Source organism: Strix aluco, chromosome Z (genome assembly GCF_031877795.1).
Source record: "Strix aluco isolate bStrAlu1 chromosome Z, bStrAlu1.hap1, whole genome shotgun sequence".
NCBI classification, from domain to species: domain Eukaryota; kingdom Metazoa; phylum Chordata; class Aves; order Strigiformes; family Strigidae; genus Strix; species Strix aluco.
Window position 1 is genome coordinate 12,504,249 of NC_133971.1, and position 16,120 is coordinate 12,520,368.

The 16,120-nt window shown below is 39.5% G+C and overlaps 1 protein-coding gene across 1 annotated transcript in view; it reads left to right on the top strand.

Moving 5' to 3' along the window:
- Nucleotides 1-405: 405 nt before the first annotated feature.
- The window catches only part of RNF180 (ring finger protein 180), an 83,842-nt gene continuing 68,127 nt past the window's right edge, over nt 406-16,120 (top strand). The window contains exons 1-4 of the mRNA XM_074812308.1: nt 406-462; nt 6,265-6,400; nt 8,465-8,560; nt 12,154-13,104. Of these exons, the coding sequence (XP_074668409.1) occupies nt 6,299-6,400; nt 8,465-8,560; nt 12,154-13,104 (1,149 nt within the window). The 5' untranslated portion in view covers nt 406-462; nt 6,265-6,298. The remainder of the gene's footprint in view (nt 463-6,264; nt 6,401-8,464; nt 8,561-12,153; nt 13,105-16,120) is intronic.

The following is a 16,120-nucleotide window of genomic DNA, read 5'->3' on the forward strand; positions in this document are numbered from 1 at the left end:
TAGTGAAAAGTTTTCATTCAGTTCCCCGTAATTCGCTACCGCACCTCGTCACCCTGGTCACATCTTCCCGCCGGGGCCGACCCCACCCCGGCTACATCTCTGTCAGTCAGAAGACGAGAGGCCGTGCCACCCTCAGGCCTAGGCACGGCGCAGGCTGGCGCGGCCGCCGCCCTCTCCCCCGGCGACAGCAGCGCTGGCCCCGCAGCCGGCGAGGGCCCCGGCCTCCCGCGGGGACGAGAGGCGCAGCAGCCGCCGGAGAGGACTGGCCCGCCCCGGGCTGACTTCCACGGCCGGCCGGGCCGCGCCGGGCAGGCGGCGCGCTAGCGGAGCGCTTTCCGACGCCGTTTGTCTCCCGTCTCTTCCCGTTCGCAGGAGCAGCTGCTGCTGCGCAACCCCCTCCCCGCCCGCCCGCTCGCCCCAGCGGCGTCGCCTCCTCCTCCCAGCCTCGCGCGGCGCGGCCCGGTAAGCTGAGCGGGGCCGGGGGACGCGGCGGGAGGCGCCGCCGCCGCCCGGTGGGCCGAGCCGGGCCCTGGGCTGGGGAGGGGGTGGGGGGGCCGCGGGGCGTCGGGGGCGCAGGGTGAGCGCGGAGGTGCGGACACCTGCCTGGAGCTGGGGGGCGGCGGGGCTGCCCGTCCCGGGGCGCGCCCGGCGCCTGCCTGAGGGGGCGTCGGCGCGCGGCGGCGACAGCCCCGACTTCTCGGAGTTAACTTAGCGCTGCCGCCGCCGCCGGCTGTCAGCGCCCGGAACGCCCCGGGAGCCCACCGTCGGGCGGGGCGGGCGGGGCACCGTGCTGCCAGCCCAGCCCAGCCCGCCCTGGGGGCGGCTGCCGGGCCCGCCGCGGCCCCCTCCCGCCCAGCCGGAGGCGCGGCCGGGAGGCGGTCGGTGCCCGGCCGCCGGGCGCACCCGCGGTGGCGCCGCTGCCCTGCGGCGGGGCCCGGGCGGGGCGGGAGGTCTCCAGGCACCGGCGGGGGCGGCCGGGAGCCGCTGCTGCGGCCCAGCTGCCCGGTGACTTGCGGTCAGCAGCTCGCGGTGCGTTGGGACGCGGGCACAGTATTCCTGCTTGTTCAGTCCTTTATTTTGTGGAACAGCTAATGAATGGTACGTGCAAGAGCATGAAACAGGCAGTACTGGTCAGCGGGATCTCGAGCAAGAAAGAGGTTACGCGCTGATCCGAGGTTTTCCATTGAGCTGTTAGGTCCAAGTGATCTAAACGCCTTACGTTCTCTTGCTATATGTGGTAGACCTGTTGACTTCAGCAGCATGCAGTAGGATTTTTTAGCAAATTAAGTAATACGTTGCAAGTAACACTCCCGTTTTTATGTTAACTACCTTTTAATTGCATGGGCTACTCTTGCTACATGAGAGAGTATCACACGCTGGCCACCCTCTCTCATCAACCAGTGGCCCATGACAGAGAAGCTGATCGCACAATAGCTGAGCTGGTAGAACATTTCATAATCAAGCAGGAGCTGGCACAGGAGCAGATGGCACAGCCCTTTACTCACCTTGCTGCTTTGCTTCTCTGGCAGCCTGGAGGCAGTTCTTTAAACTTTCTGTTCTGTCTTCCAATCTAAGTGCTACTTTATTTGAGAAACACTGGTTAAGTATGCTTTTAAAAGGGTCTCTTTAAGCAGAAATACTTTGGAGATCAGAAGGTAGCAGCAAGCTTTTATGTGTACCTGAATGCCTTCCATGACTGTTTCTCTGTCCAGCAAACTGTCAGTTCCTCCCTTTCTGGGAGCAGGAACTTCTGGCAGGGACACTTGTTGGCCAGGACAGCTCATCCAGCTTCTCGCCATCATCATCCTTCAAAGCCGCCACTCATCTAATATTTTTTCAAGACTCCCAGTAACTATTGCTCAAGTTTCTCTGCCCTAATTTCTTGTTGCAACCTAATTATTATTGTAATCTTTATGACTGCAGTGTTCTGAAGGGATCACAGGTGACTTTTGAACAAAAAGACATTGAGAACCACTTGTCCTGCTGTACTAATTTTCTTATTTTTATGCATTTGGAGGTGAGGGGCAAGCTAGTTGAAAAAGAAATTTACACCAGGTTTTCAACAGAAATTTAGGTTTTTGTGTTTAGTTCTTAACTTTGAACATTTGAGAATTTTTTATTGGGGTTTTACATCTTGTTTTCTAGAAATCTTTTTGAAGCAGAGGTGGCCAAAGCTTAATACATTATACAATTCTGATTGTATAAGAAACTTAGATATACATATCAAAGGGGACTTCCTACTAGTGAGAGGATGCCAGGAGGGAAAGTGTCCCATTCAAGGAGTGATGAATAAACAGGAAGTTTATCAGCAACTCTGTACCATTTTTCTGGCTGCTATGTCTGCAGCTTGATCCTTCACCTATTTTTTGTTGTTTTCTTCATGAATAGCTCCACTAGCTTTCTGTGGTGTTGCTCATAGGTTTTCCAGACAGAGTGGGAGGAAGGGAAAAAATACAATTCCTGTTTCCTCTTCCCTTAACATATTGATGAGCATGTAAGAGCCTGAAAATCTTAAGGATCACTTGTTGAAATTACTTAAAAATTGTTTGCTGCTGGGGAGTTGTTATTTAATCTTCCAGTGTTTCCTGCCCTTATAAATGTAAGAAACGTTTTCAAATGTATCTAGTGAAGCTTGTATTAGTTTCCACCCTAGTAAGGCATTCTCTATTCTTTTTTTTTTTTCTCTTGAAAATTTATATAATTTCTCTAGTCTACTCAGTGCTGGTAAAACTTCATTTTGAGTTCTGCATCCAGATTTGAACACTGCTGTGCAAAAACAGCTGACCCATTTGAAAGAGTTCACAAAATAGCAGTGGCAGTTGGAGATCAAGAAAGTATGATCTGTGAGGAAAGAGGGGAAGAACTGGATTTATTTAGCCCAAAGACAAGTTTGAAGGGGAGCTAATATATAATAAGTGTTTAAAGTTGTAAAATGTTCTTGCACAGAAGTTCTCTTATTCACAGCAAATAAGGGAAATTGCCAGATAATTCGGGTTAGATGTTAGGGGAAAATTTAAAATAATAGAAGATGAGAAGGTAATTAAATAGTTTGGGAAGGCTGTGGAATCTCCATCAAAGGTTAGACAAATGGTTTTCAAGAAAGGGAACTGAGACCCTGCCTTGGGAAGGAAGCCTTAGGACCCTCTGCTCCTGTCTTTTTGAGGCTGAGTCATAGAAAAACGTTTGAAGGACATAAAACAAGAGTCATAGAGGAGCACAGACTTTTTAACACTCAGAAATGACTACATGCTATTTTAGAGGCAAACATGAGCTCACACAAAGCAACTGATCTGAAAGCAGTACAGCACAACAAACGTGACCCAGTGCCACACTGAAAAGGCCCACTGAGAGTGACACTATATAGTTTCTCAGTGCCAAATTGGAGTCTTTTATCTTTATGTTGGCATTTTTTTTTCTGAAAGACAAAGCAAGGTGAGAACAAGATGCCTTTTAATAGTTTTAGATGCAAAACAAGTAAAAACGTATTAAAATATGCTCAGAATGCTATGGTTAAGCTGCATTTAACTATAAAACCACTTCAAAAACCTGTCTTTGTATGCTTTTATTTGAGTTCTAGTTGAAGTTATGTGCAAATCAAAATAAAAATGGTTCTATCATGACACATGTAGAAACCTCTGCAATGGGTTAATGTGTATTTGTAGCATTTCTTCTGTCCTGTGTAAGAACTGCAGAAGGCACATACATGCAGATTTTTAACAGACCTACAGAAATTTTCCTTTTTAAATTCTGCTAGGCCAGAAGAACACTTCAGCCTACTGTAATATAGTCTTAAAAAGTATTTGCACTTTTGAGATTTTTTTTTCCATGTAGTCCACTATCAGCTTTCTTGGTTACACAAAATACAACCTGTGCTGTGCCGATTATTACATATTATATATTATACATTCATTTCTCTTATTTTGTGTATTTTTAAATGAGAAGTGTATGCAGAATTAAGAAGAAACTTTTGAAGTGTATAAACTAAAAAAAAAAAGACCTTTTATTTTGCAATAAAACAGTGCTTGCTTACTAGATATTGTTCAGGCGAGGGGGATGTTTACATCCCCTCAAATGCCAGTGATCCTTAGACAGGCTTTGTTTGCATGACTTGAATCTTGTCTTTTAAATACAGCAAGTGCCTTTATCCGTGAGTCCTTTATCTGTTGGTTCAGATGTCTGTCACCAATTGTTTTATACCCCACTCCAGCATCACCAGCCTCAAATGAAGCAGCTGTTCAACAGTTAGCAAACCAGCTTTTTCAACAACAATTAACAAAAGGAGAACAGAATGTATACAGAGACATAAATATATACCATTTGAATACTCAGATACAGTTTATAAGGTGTGCAAGATATGTACCACTAGCTGTATTACATTTCAAGAATGTATTTTGGTAGATGAGGATATGGCTGTACCTGAAAAACAGGTCTGAGCTAGCCTTATGCAAAAAGTCTTTCAGTCCTTCCTGGTTGGTCTTAGATTTGCGGTTCTCACTGAGCTGTTGTAAGATTAAATTCATCCTAGAAGTGTGTTACGAAATTGTGAAGAATAAATTAATTAAGATTTAAGGTGTTTGAGTGATACAAACAAATTCATAACTGGTAATCATTCTTTCAATACCCTGTGAAGTCTGGTGTTGCATTTGTCACAGCAAAGTGATACACACTGGTTGTAAAAATCCTTCAGAGTCTGAATTTCCTTGTTTTTTTAAAAAAAGGAGAGAGGTCTAGCATTTTTATACATTCCACTTTTGAAATGCATCTGGTACAGAACGTAGCAGCACTGACATAGCTAGGTTGGTAAATACTTGAGAGAGATTCTGCCTAAGTCAAGGCATTTGAATCATCACATTTTTGTCATGAACAATACAGGTTTCCAGTGTAAATTCTGCTTTTTCTGTAAGTGTGTCTTCCATGATTTTTTGCTTGGCCATCTTAACTTACATTAAAATATGTTAATGGCATCCCAAGAAAAACTCATTTTAATTTATTTTGACATTGCAAGAAAAGATTTAATGTTTGCCTTAATTTCACTTTCTAAGCTTAGCATGGATCTGGTTATTAAAAGCTTCATGTACACTTGAGCTAGGAGTCTAATGTATGCACACTTTGTTTCTGTTCCTCCTTGTCAAACTGTTTCAGACTCTTTACATATGTAGAAAAAGAAATCTGCTGAAAGAAGACCTCAGATATAAATGAAAAATCATTAATAACCTCTGTGTGTGTGTTTCATAGTCTTTGATTAATTCAGAAAACAAGTCAGAAAAGGCAAAGGTAGAAATAGGGAAAATGCAGAAGTCTGTACGGCTCAATAAGCCAAATTGCTCTTCAGGCAGCCTATACTGAGGACCTCAGAGTTTCTTTAGTTAGTGAAAACAACATAAAAATTAAATTATTGGAAGAATTGCAAAATCACGTTTGGAATGTGGGATAACAGAGATTCTTTTAAGTTTTATGCCCCAGCTTCCCTTTCACATTAGCACTGTGAGTTAGGCATAACCCTAGCATAGTGCTTGAGTTGAGTGTGTAGATGTAAAAAATTCTCTTATTTTTTTCCTAGAGCTAGCACAAGCAGATAAAAACAGAAGCAGGTAGAACAGTTGGAGGACCTTTGGAGAAAGCATGGCAAAAAGGGAAGGCTTTGGAAACAGAGAAGACTAGAGAGACATCAGAACACAGCAAGGCACAAAGAAAAACACTTGTCTTGTTCTTGTGCTTGTCTTAATTTAGGTCTCTTTTACAAGGAGGTCGATTCAGGTCTGTGAAAAACTCTGTTGCACCAGTAGTACTGATCCTCCCGCACAAGATGTAAGGGAGCAAGCTTCCAGGGGCACACTAAGAAAACAGTCTTTGTCATCTGTGGTTTTATGTTGGCATTTATTTTTGTTATGTGGCATTACATATGTGTGTGTGTGTGTATTTAATATGTAGGATAGCAATGCCTTATTTCTATGGACATATTGTGGGAAAAGTGGAGTTCTCTTTTGTCTAAACATTGAGGAAGTTGTGGGGTTTTTTTATATTTTGTTTTGTTGTTGTTGTTGTTGCTTTCTAGTCCTGTATGCAACCTGGAAATAAAAAAAAACTGTTTCACTTTACTATTTAAAATGTCTAGGTGACATGCTGCACGAGACGAGAGAGTGTTTGTAAATAAAGTATTCATCTCCTCTATAGTGAAAAGATTACTGATAGACTTCTGTGTTGAAAGAGGAAGGTATGTGTGGTTTCAACAGGTGACTGAATTGTGTTTTGTGGTCTTTACAGATAGACATACAGAGTTGAAGAATCAGAAGTTGAAATGAGCAGCCAGGAGGCTGATGTTCTACGTTGCTGGAGATGTAGAAAATATATAGCAAATTCTGTTTGCCTTGCAAAATGTCATGGAAAAGAACCATCTGAAGTAGGTATAGCATATGGAGGGAGTTTGTAACTTTTTCCAGTGCCATTGGTTTTAAATAAAGGAGAAGTATTAGACTTGCCCTCCATTACTAATTAATCTCCTGTGGAGATAAGTACTAAAGTAGGGACCATTCCATAGAGAGTAATGTAAGCAGTAATGCTAGTGAAGCCGAGTATGCAGCGATCACCTTTGCGTTCTGTGACATGAAGGCTGTTATTCATGATATGTTTGACTACTACCTTGTGTAGAGTATATAGTGTTACCATTCTTCCTATAAAACTGGTGTCTGTTTTTGACAGTTCTAATGTAGTTACTTTTTGTTTTAATGTCTCTTAACAGAGAACTCTAAGGTGTGTTTTAAATACTGATACTAATTTCCACTGCAGTAGTTAACTGTGTGCCAAATATTCCTACATCAGAAACTTTTGCTCTTATTTTGAAAAAGTGGGGAATAATCTGTGCACAAAAATAGTTCAGATTATTAGACTGCCCTGAGCTGGGGGATGCTCTGCCAGGCTAAAATACCATTTAGTAATATACATCATCTTTATTAAAATAAACAGAAAAATAATCATACAGAATAAGACAATGACAGAGGCTTTTCTGCTGCTGTATAATGGCAGTTAGTAATCATAAAGAATTAGAGTCTTTCCAAATATGCCAAGAAGACTGCTGACATCTTATGATCTTGAATCTAAGTAAAAAAGCAAATAGAATGAAAGGTGTTGATCTTTTTTATTAATGCACTAGAAATGCAACAACATTATTTTTGGCAGTGGAGAAGGGTATAACCAATAGAGTTAGAAACAAAGTTGTTAATTTTTAAGATCCTGATATAATTAGTATTATTAATAAGCCCCATTTTAATCACTCTGCTTACAGAACTTGAGATTCTGGAATATTTTTCATGCTTTATACTTGAGGAGTTTTTATTTTGTGCATGGCTTGAAGTGTTTTTTGGGAATGGAGAAGTTTCAACTCCTTTCATGGAAAAAATATAGTGAAAAGGAGGAGGTATCTGTGTCTGTACCCCATGGTGGAGCTTTTAATGGCTAATGGAGATCCACCATGATTGTGCACAAGACTGAAGAAGCTCCTTCTCTATTTATGTAGACAGCAGGTAGAAAAACTCAATTTAACGCTACTTCCTAAGACATTGGGAGGCAAAGATTGTATTGTGATGAGAGTAATAATGTTTTCAGTATGTCAGTTTTCCCTGATGAATTTTAGACCTTCAGTCAAAGACACAGGTGAAATATGAGTAAAAAAGAAAAATCTTAGAACAAATCTTAAAACCAGATGTTGATATTATGAATGCAGTGTGAACAGTTTAAATCAGAATTATACCCAAGTTGAAATACAGGAACTCTCCACAGATAGGAGGAAGATGATAGCATAGACATAGCAAATGGATCTATCTTGTCTGCTGTAATTACTTGAAGAATTTCTAAAAGCTTCTGTCTTCTGTGTATAGCCCCACTTTCAATTTTTAGCGTAATGAAACTTTTATTCCCATGAGTTTCATAACATACGAGTCAGTGATTTTCCATATTCATAAATTTTAACAACTGATTTTAAGACTTTAACATAAAAATTCAGAAGTTGCTAAGAGTCCGTGATTTCTCTGCTATTCTAAGAAGCATTAGAAAATTAATTTAAAACTATTTGTGGCATAGTTATGCAGTGCTGACCACAGTCTTCATACAAACTAGAACTTAGATTTTCGTGCCTTTACTAGAAAATTGTGCCAGCTGATAGCGCTTCTGAAATCAATTTCTGAATATCGTTGGAAGATCAACGATTGCATACTTTCTGTTCTTGTAAACAAAACAAAACACCACCATCTCCACAGTGGAGTCTGTCCAATGTCCTTAGATTCAGAAATAGAAGATTATTGACAGCATCTACCTGATTTTTAGCTTAAAGAATGTACCAACATCTTTGAGTTTTATCATTTGTTAATAAAATATTTACTGAATTTGGGAAGCTGACTTCTGGCTATATTCAAACAAAAAAAGCTTACATGAATGTTGAATATCAATACAATAATTCTTTTTCTAACAGACATCACAACTTTCAGCTGCTGTTCAGGAGTCTTGCAATGTGTGGCATGTGAACTTAGAAGCCATTCCAGAGTGGGTGAAATGTGTCATTGAAAAGGTAGATCTTTTTTTGCTTGCATCTTTATCATTCAAAAGGTGAAATAAATAAGGGGAACACATTTCAAGGGCACTTTTCTGCCAGGGTCCATGTATATTACAGATATCTTCTGACAGATTTTTTTCTCAGTAACTTCTATCATTACCATTTACAGAGGCTTTTTTCCCTGTTAAATTAGGTTTTTTTAAGTATGCACAAAACCTACAATGATAAATTCTGTTCCTGCCCATGTATAGATGACTATATTTATGTTTGTCCAAATAATTGTCATGGGCACCTCTGCATATTTTGTCAATGCTTAAAATTATATTTATTATAGAGGCTTTGGGGTTTGGTTTGTCTTGATCATCGTATCTTGCAGTACTAATGCATATGTTGACAGTGACAGGAAGAAACATGTTTCTCCATAACACTCGACTGAAGGGTTGTTAAGAGATCTGTTGTTGGAATATGATGTGATGTCTTTTATATTTAATGTGGTAATATGTCATACGAATAGAAAGTAGTTTCCTTCCTGCGAATTCAAAGGTCTGATGACAAGCCAGTGTCACTGCTTTTGAATTTTAACTGCCCATTTGAAATTACAAACCATCTCATAACTTTCCTGTTGTACTGACTGCTTCAGTTGAGTATTTTCATTAAATTATTTTAGGTCTAGAAGTCAATGTTGTTGCATTGATATAATAAGCAGAAACAGTGCTTGACTTTGACCCTACAGTTTTTCTCTGATGAGTGTTCTTTCAATTTGAGAGAGGCAAATATCTGCCTTCCTTCCTGCTTGAACTTCAGTGTCTAAGTTTTACTATATTGGAAGTAACTTCTGATCTAAGCAAATATACCCTGAAAATGATACACAAAGAAAAAGTTGTTGTGACAAAACCAAAAAAAACTAAACTAAATATTAAAAAATTAAGAAAATTTATTTAATCTTACTTCATTGTTTTGCTCTATGTTTTATTTTGTTAGACATTAAATAAACTCTTTTTAAAATTAATGCTCTCTTATACTTCAATAGTCCATGACAGAATAGTGTATCTGTTTCAGAAACATAGATCTTGAGGGAGCGGGGGAAATTAGGAGTGATGAGGTATTTCTCCACAGAATTGCCTAATCTTGAATGCCTGATCATAAGGATGCAGTCTTTTACAGTACTTTGCGTGTTATATTATTTCAGTAAATTTGGTTTAAATATTGATTCTAATGTTCTTTTCACCTTTAGCTGTAAATGGTCAGCCTTCTGCATTTGAAAGCCTAGAGGGTCAGGTTGGATACCTGGGAAATACAAAACCCGTAGACTGCTCAGAAAAGGCTTACCATACTTGCTCAAGATTGCAGAGAAGCAATGCTCCACTGGTGGCAGAAGCAGAGAATTTAATTCTTTATGAACACCTTCAGTATCTTAGTGTCCATTTTGTCCTTTAATATCCTGGGAACTCTTCCCTCATTCACTTCTGACTTCTCTGGAAAGATCGTATGGGTTTATGGTTAAATGTGTGGGTTTTTTAAATAATTCTGACTTATCCCCAGATCCTTCTGGGCTCTGAATAATTTTGTGATCATGTGTTATTTTCTCCTGTATGACTCCTGAATCAAAGGCTAAATCATTTTACATAAGCACAAAGTCTATTTGCAGGCTGTAAAAACCCACTACTTCCCAGCCAGTTCTTTTTTGCCATCTGTCCCTGTTCTTAATCAATCTCATTGGGTTTCTTACACACATTAATGTATAGTTTATCTTCAATAATTATAAATATCCAGCTGGTGCTTCTAGTGACCTTTATTGACCTCATTTTCATTTCCCCATCACTCATCACTTGTTTTAGCTTCTTTGGCTAACCCTTCCCAGTTTTTCCTCTTTATGCAGTCCATCATTAAATCTGTGTACCCTCAGCTCCTTTTCAGATCTTGCTGATTTTCCCCTACCACCTCCTCCACTAGTAGGCTGTTACTTCTTCTACTGAGTCAATGCTTCCACAGTCCGTTGCCAAACTCATGCTAAATCAGTCCCGGACTCCCTTGTCCTGCACCTCATCTCTCAGTCTCTGTGCACATAGGACACAGAGATGTGCTTTTTCTTCCCTCAATCTCTTGCATTCCCATTTTGCCAGGTTCCCTACCTTCTTCCCTAACCGTCATGTACCCCTCCTCCTCTACAATTGGAGATCCAGGTTACTATTCCATAGTGCCTCGGTGTCAGAAAGATTCACTAAAGGCACTAGAAAGTGCTTTTCCCTGAATTTTAGTGCCTAGCCCATGGCATCTGGAAAATGGAGAGTGGGAGACTTAAGGTAAATCTCTGAACCAGCTTAATTCTTCTTTGGGAATGGCATGTGCGTATGTTGGTCAGCCTTATAAACAGAGAGACTGTGCACATTCAAGGGATTTTCGGGAATCTGAATGCATTTGGGCATATGTAAACTGAGATATTTTTTTCTCTTAAATTAAAATCATGTCTAGATTTAAACAAATTCTTGTAAGTGCGATGAAAAGCATATCTTTGATACTTTGTGAAATTTTGAGGTTTTAACCCACGAGGCAGGAGTAAGTTCTCAAAGAAGTGTTTCCAAAACTTTTTCTAGCATTTCATGTGAACAATAACCTTTTTTTCCTCACAAGTGTTTTTTTCTGAAACTGCACATTTGGTTTTACTAAAATCTCTGAAGCTTTCAATCAGACAAACCTCAGTCATGGAATCCTCTTCCCAAACTACCTTGAAAGACATTTGCAACTGAAAGCAATACTTTAACTAGAAATGTTGGGCAGTTTCTGTATTCCTGGCTCAAACCCACTTCAGGCACACTAGTGAGTAATGTGTGACTGGAGTTGATAATGTTCCTCATCTGGGCTTTGATCCTACAAACTCTTGAATAACTTTAATCTTCAAAAATGTTTCTGCTGACAGATGAATATATTTACTGAAAATACTAATAGTTGTGCAAATATGTAGGAGTTTATAGATCTTTGATACGTATTTTCTTTTGAAAAAGTGCCTTTAGGATTGAAATGAAATTCATAAATTACAAATAATGAAAAAAACTGTCTCCTTATAGAGTAGTAAGGATTTGTCATAGTATCTGCACACAGATTATGTTGTAATGCTATGTACACCAACATACAAGTACCATTTCAAGTTTTCATTGGGTAAGCAAAGTAAAAAGCTATATGCTGTTTGTAAGAACTATCCTTCCACTGTACTTAGTATGCAAGAAATGTATCAGCACTCGGAAGACTCAGCTGAGAAACTGTGCTCGCCAGTTCCAGATTAACATGGTAAATTGATTTCACTGCTTTAAACGATCTAATGTTTTTGTTAGTATTGCAATATTATTCTATCTATGTACAAATTTAAAACATATTTCAAAGCACCTACATTTTGAAATGTGTATTCTAGACTTCTTAGAATTAGTTATCACTGCAGCAAACAGTTTTGACCAGAACATTATTAATGATGGATTTTCTTTCTGCTGTGAAGTCTCTTTTATTGTGTTTGAAAAACAAAAAGTAAACCCTTTTATTAAAGGAGAAAAGTAATGATTTCTTAATCATCTATTTACAATGAATGTGTTGGGGTTTTTTTCTTTTCTTGTCAATAGGCACATTGGACAATTGGAAAACTTCACTGTCCATTCTGCGAGGCCTGCTTAGGGGGCTTTAACTTTGTTTGCAACACAAAATGTTCCAGTGGACAGTTAGTAAATATACATTTCTGCAAAAGTCAAACTGACTATCAGCCAGCTTTGTCTGTTAAATTGGAAAAATCATCAGGAAAACACTTACCTCTCCTCAAAATTCAGTCTGGTTTTAGCAAGGATACATGTCATGAATTGGTAACTGCAACTTTGAAAATCAAAAATCAAGGGCTTTCATACATGGCCAGAAATAATAATGGTACTGGAAGATTAACAGAAGCACTTTGTCTAGAAGTAAGAGCTCCCAGATTTGAGATTAAAAGTAAAAGACTTCCCTTAAATGTATTAAATCAAGAAAGAAATCTTTCTGCTTCCTATCCTATGAGTGATGCATGCACTGTAAAACCTTTTCACAGAAGATCACGTAGTTTGGATTTAAATGTTGCAGAGAGACTTGTTTTGTTACCTGCATTATATGAAACTTGCAGTATGGAAACAATTTACCATGGCCGAAATGAAAATCCACCTGTTTACACACGAGGTGGATTGCAATTAGAGTCCAATAGGAAAGATGGTAATTCTTTTGAGGGCCTATATAGTTCCAGTGCTGACAAACTACAAAAAAGGTTTCGAGTTACTTCCTTCACCACATTACTACACAGAGAAACAGAAAGTGAATGTGATTTTGAAGCTACTGGACAATCTTCTGGGAGTGCCATTGCTGATGGGTTACCTTTTGTGATGAACCTTTCTTCACCTACAAGTGCTGTAGAAGAGGAACAGTACATCGCACCTGTTGGTCTTGTGCAGCCTACGAGTATTTCCTTCAACCAAAAGCTGAATAAGAGAGAAAGAAACAAGTTGAAAAGCTTGAGGAGAAAACAAAGAAGGCGAGAACGGTGGCTACAGAAGCAAGTACGTGTTTAAAATTAATTATCTACTTTTTTTGTAAAGTTTGGCTTGCTTTTATAAATCATTCTGACTTTTTTTATGCTGTCTCTTAAGACTGGTTTAACATGGTACTGTCGGGAGTCAGATATCCTGCAAACAAGGATTTATGACCTCTTCCTACCTGTAGTTTTCTAATTCAACTCAATCAGTTTTTCTGGGTAAATTCAAACCTTGGTGGGTATATATAACTAGTTTCTGTTGGCCGCCTTATTGTTTTGTGATGTAATAATAGATTTGAAGTGGGAAAAAATACAGTAAAATTTAATCAATGTGATTAAAGGAAAACTAAACATTCAAATCTTCTAAATGAGAAACCCTAGCATTTCAGGATTTTCTAACTTTTAAGTAATGGCATTTTGAATTAACTTTACAGTTAAGAAAAATTTATATTTTAAAAGGTGATTGTATTTATTATTTATTGTAACACAAATATTTTTTATTTAAGTAAAGAATTGATTGTTGCTATTTAAAATATTAGTCTTTAGTAGGTAAATATTTTGTCTACAGATGTCACAGAAACGTTATGTATTCTTACACAACCATGGTTTCCTTCTTTAAACTATTGAAAGCAGAACAGAATTAAAGACCATAGATGGTCATGCAATTTTTGGTGGCAGTGAGGGGAGAAAGATCAGGACTGTACCTTAAAATTAATTACCAAGTTTTTGTTTGCTCTGAAATTCAGTGGAAAGGCTAATGATATGTATGCCTTCAAAAGAAAATTTCTCATCAGATAATTTCTGCTACAAAATACTGTGGGGCCAGCAAGAGCAAACATACTAACTCTCATCAGTATAGTTTCTACTCAAGAAATCGTTCTCGCTTTGGGTAGGTATGTCATTGTGATAATCTGAGAATATTCCACAGATGAAGTGCAGTGACATGTAAAGCTCATGTAAACCTTATCTCACGAATTTTTTTTTTAAATGTGATTTGCTTTACATTTCATAGTAGACAAGTCTAATTTAATATTTATGCCTTATTGAGAAATACTAAGCTTATTTGAATGGTCTATGCTTAGGTTAGCTATTAAATTGTTTTCATTGGTTTACATTTAATGCAATAGGATATAGAAGACCAATAGTTCACGTATGGATCTTTCCTTAGTCCTTTGTACCAAAATGATTTTCACCCTTAATATTCTGCTGTCCTTTACAGTTCCACTCTGCTCAGGCACCAAATGACTTGAGCTCTTTCCAACATACAGTCAACAGAGCCATTAGAATACAGTACAGAATTGAAGCAGAGCAGTGAATTCACAATCAGGAGAGAGGTATCACAGAATCACAGAATCATCTAGGTTGGAAGGGACCTTGAAGATCATCCAGTCCAACCATTAACCTAACATTGGCAGTTCTCAACTACACCATATCCCTAAGTGCTATGTCAACCCGCCTCTTGAACACCTCCAGGGATGGGGAGTCCACCACCTCCCTGGGCAGCCCATTCCAAAGCCTAACAACCCATTCTGTAAAGAAATACTTCCTAATATCCAGTCTGAACCTTCCCTGGCGCAACTTGAGGCCATTACCTCTTGTCCTATCACTTATTACTTGATTAAAGAGGCTCATCCCCAGCTCTCTGCAACCTCCTTTCAGGTAGTTGTAGAGGGCGATGAGGTCTCCCCTCAGCCTCCTCTTCTCCAGACTAAACAACCCCAGTTCCCTCAGCCGCTCCTCGTACGACATGTGCTCCAGACCCTGCACCAGCTTCGTTGCCCTTCTCTGGACACGCTCGAGTCATTCAATGTCCTTTTTGTAGTGAGGGGCCCAAAACTGAGCACAGTCATCGAGGTGCAGCCTCACCAGTGCCGAGTCCAGGGACAGGATCACTTCCCTGTCCCTGCTGGCCACATTATTTCTGATACAAGCCAGGATACCACTGGCCTTCTTGGCCACCTGGGCACACTGCTGGCTCATGTTCAGCCGGCTGTCAATCAACACCCCCAGATCCCTCTCTGACTGGCAGCTCTCCAGCCACTCCTCCCCAAAATACAAAGGTACCCAAAGGTACGTAGAGGTTGTCTCTAAATTAAATATAAGAACCACCTTCAAAATACAATGAGTCTGGGACATATTATGAGAATTTTCAGTATGGTGTGTGTATATATTCTTTCATCTTTGGGAAGGTTTTTTGTTTTGTTTAGAGAAAGATTTGAATTGGCATTGTGATATATTGAAAACTTGTTCTTATTTTGTAAAATGTTTTTCTGAGACTGAGAGCAAAGAATCTTTCTGAATCTGGGTGTTTTAATATTGAATAGTTGTTTTCTAGTTAGGTCTAAAGATTCTTAGGTGTCTGAGTCCATAAAATGACTTTTAAAATTCCAGGTCTCATTGTTTCTGTTAACTGAAATGATGATGCGAAAGCACAGTATATGAGCATCTGCACAGTCGTGTCATCTGCAGCCTCTCCAGCCACTTTAATCTTTGTTAGATGCTACTTTCAAGAATAAAATCTTGTGCAAATATTCCAAATTTGTGATAGCCAAGAAAGAAAAATACCCTTTCAGATCGTTTTCTTCTTAAACCATGCTTAACCAATTCCTACATTATTTTGTAAGTTTCATATAGCAAATGATACACAGTTGTTAAATCTAGTATGTCTAATCAGTAAGCATATGGTTTACAAAATACAAAAAATTCAAAAATAAGTATGTAAAATCACCTGGTTTTGAGTAGTAGTTTTGAGGGGAAGATATTTTGGTTTTGCACTGATTTCTGTAACTTTGGTGAAAGTCTGTGTTCGTGGCACGGAATATTTGAACAGGCCCGCTTCTCAGACTGTGTCAAGCAGCACGTGTGGCTAGTGCAGCTGTGTTTCCCATCACTGTGGTATCTTCTCAGGAAAATGTGGATCTAGAAAATCACATCCTCTGTACAGTCTGAATGTTGCAAAAGGGGATGCTCCTCTGCCGCACACTCCCATGTGCCAGTCTAGGTAGCCTTCCTTTTCTTGTGAGTTCCACTTGGTGGTCTTT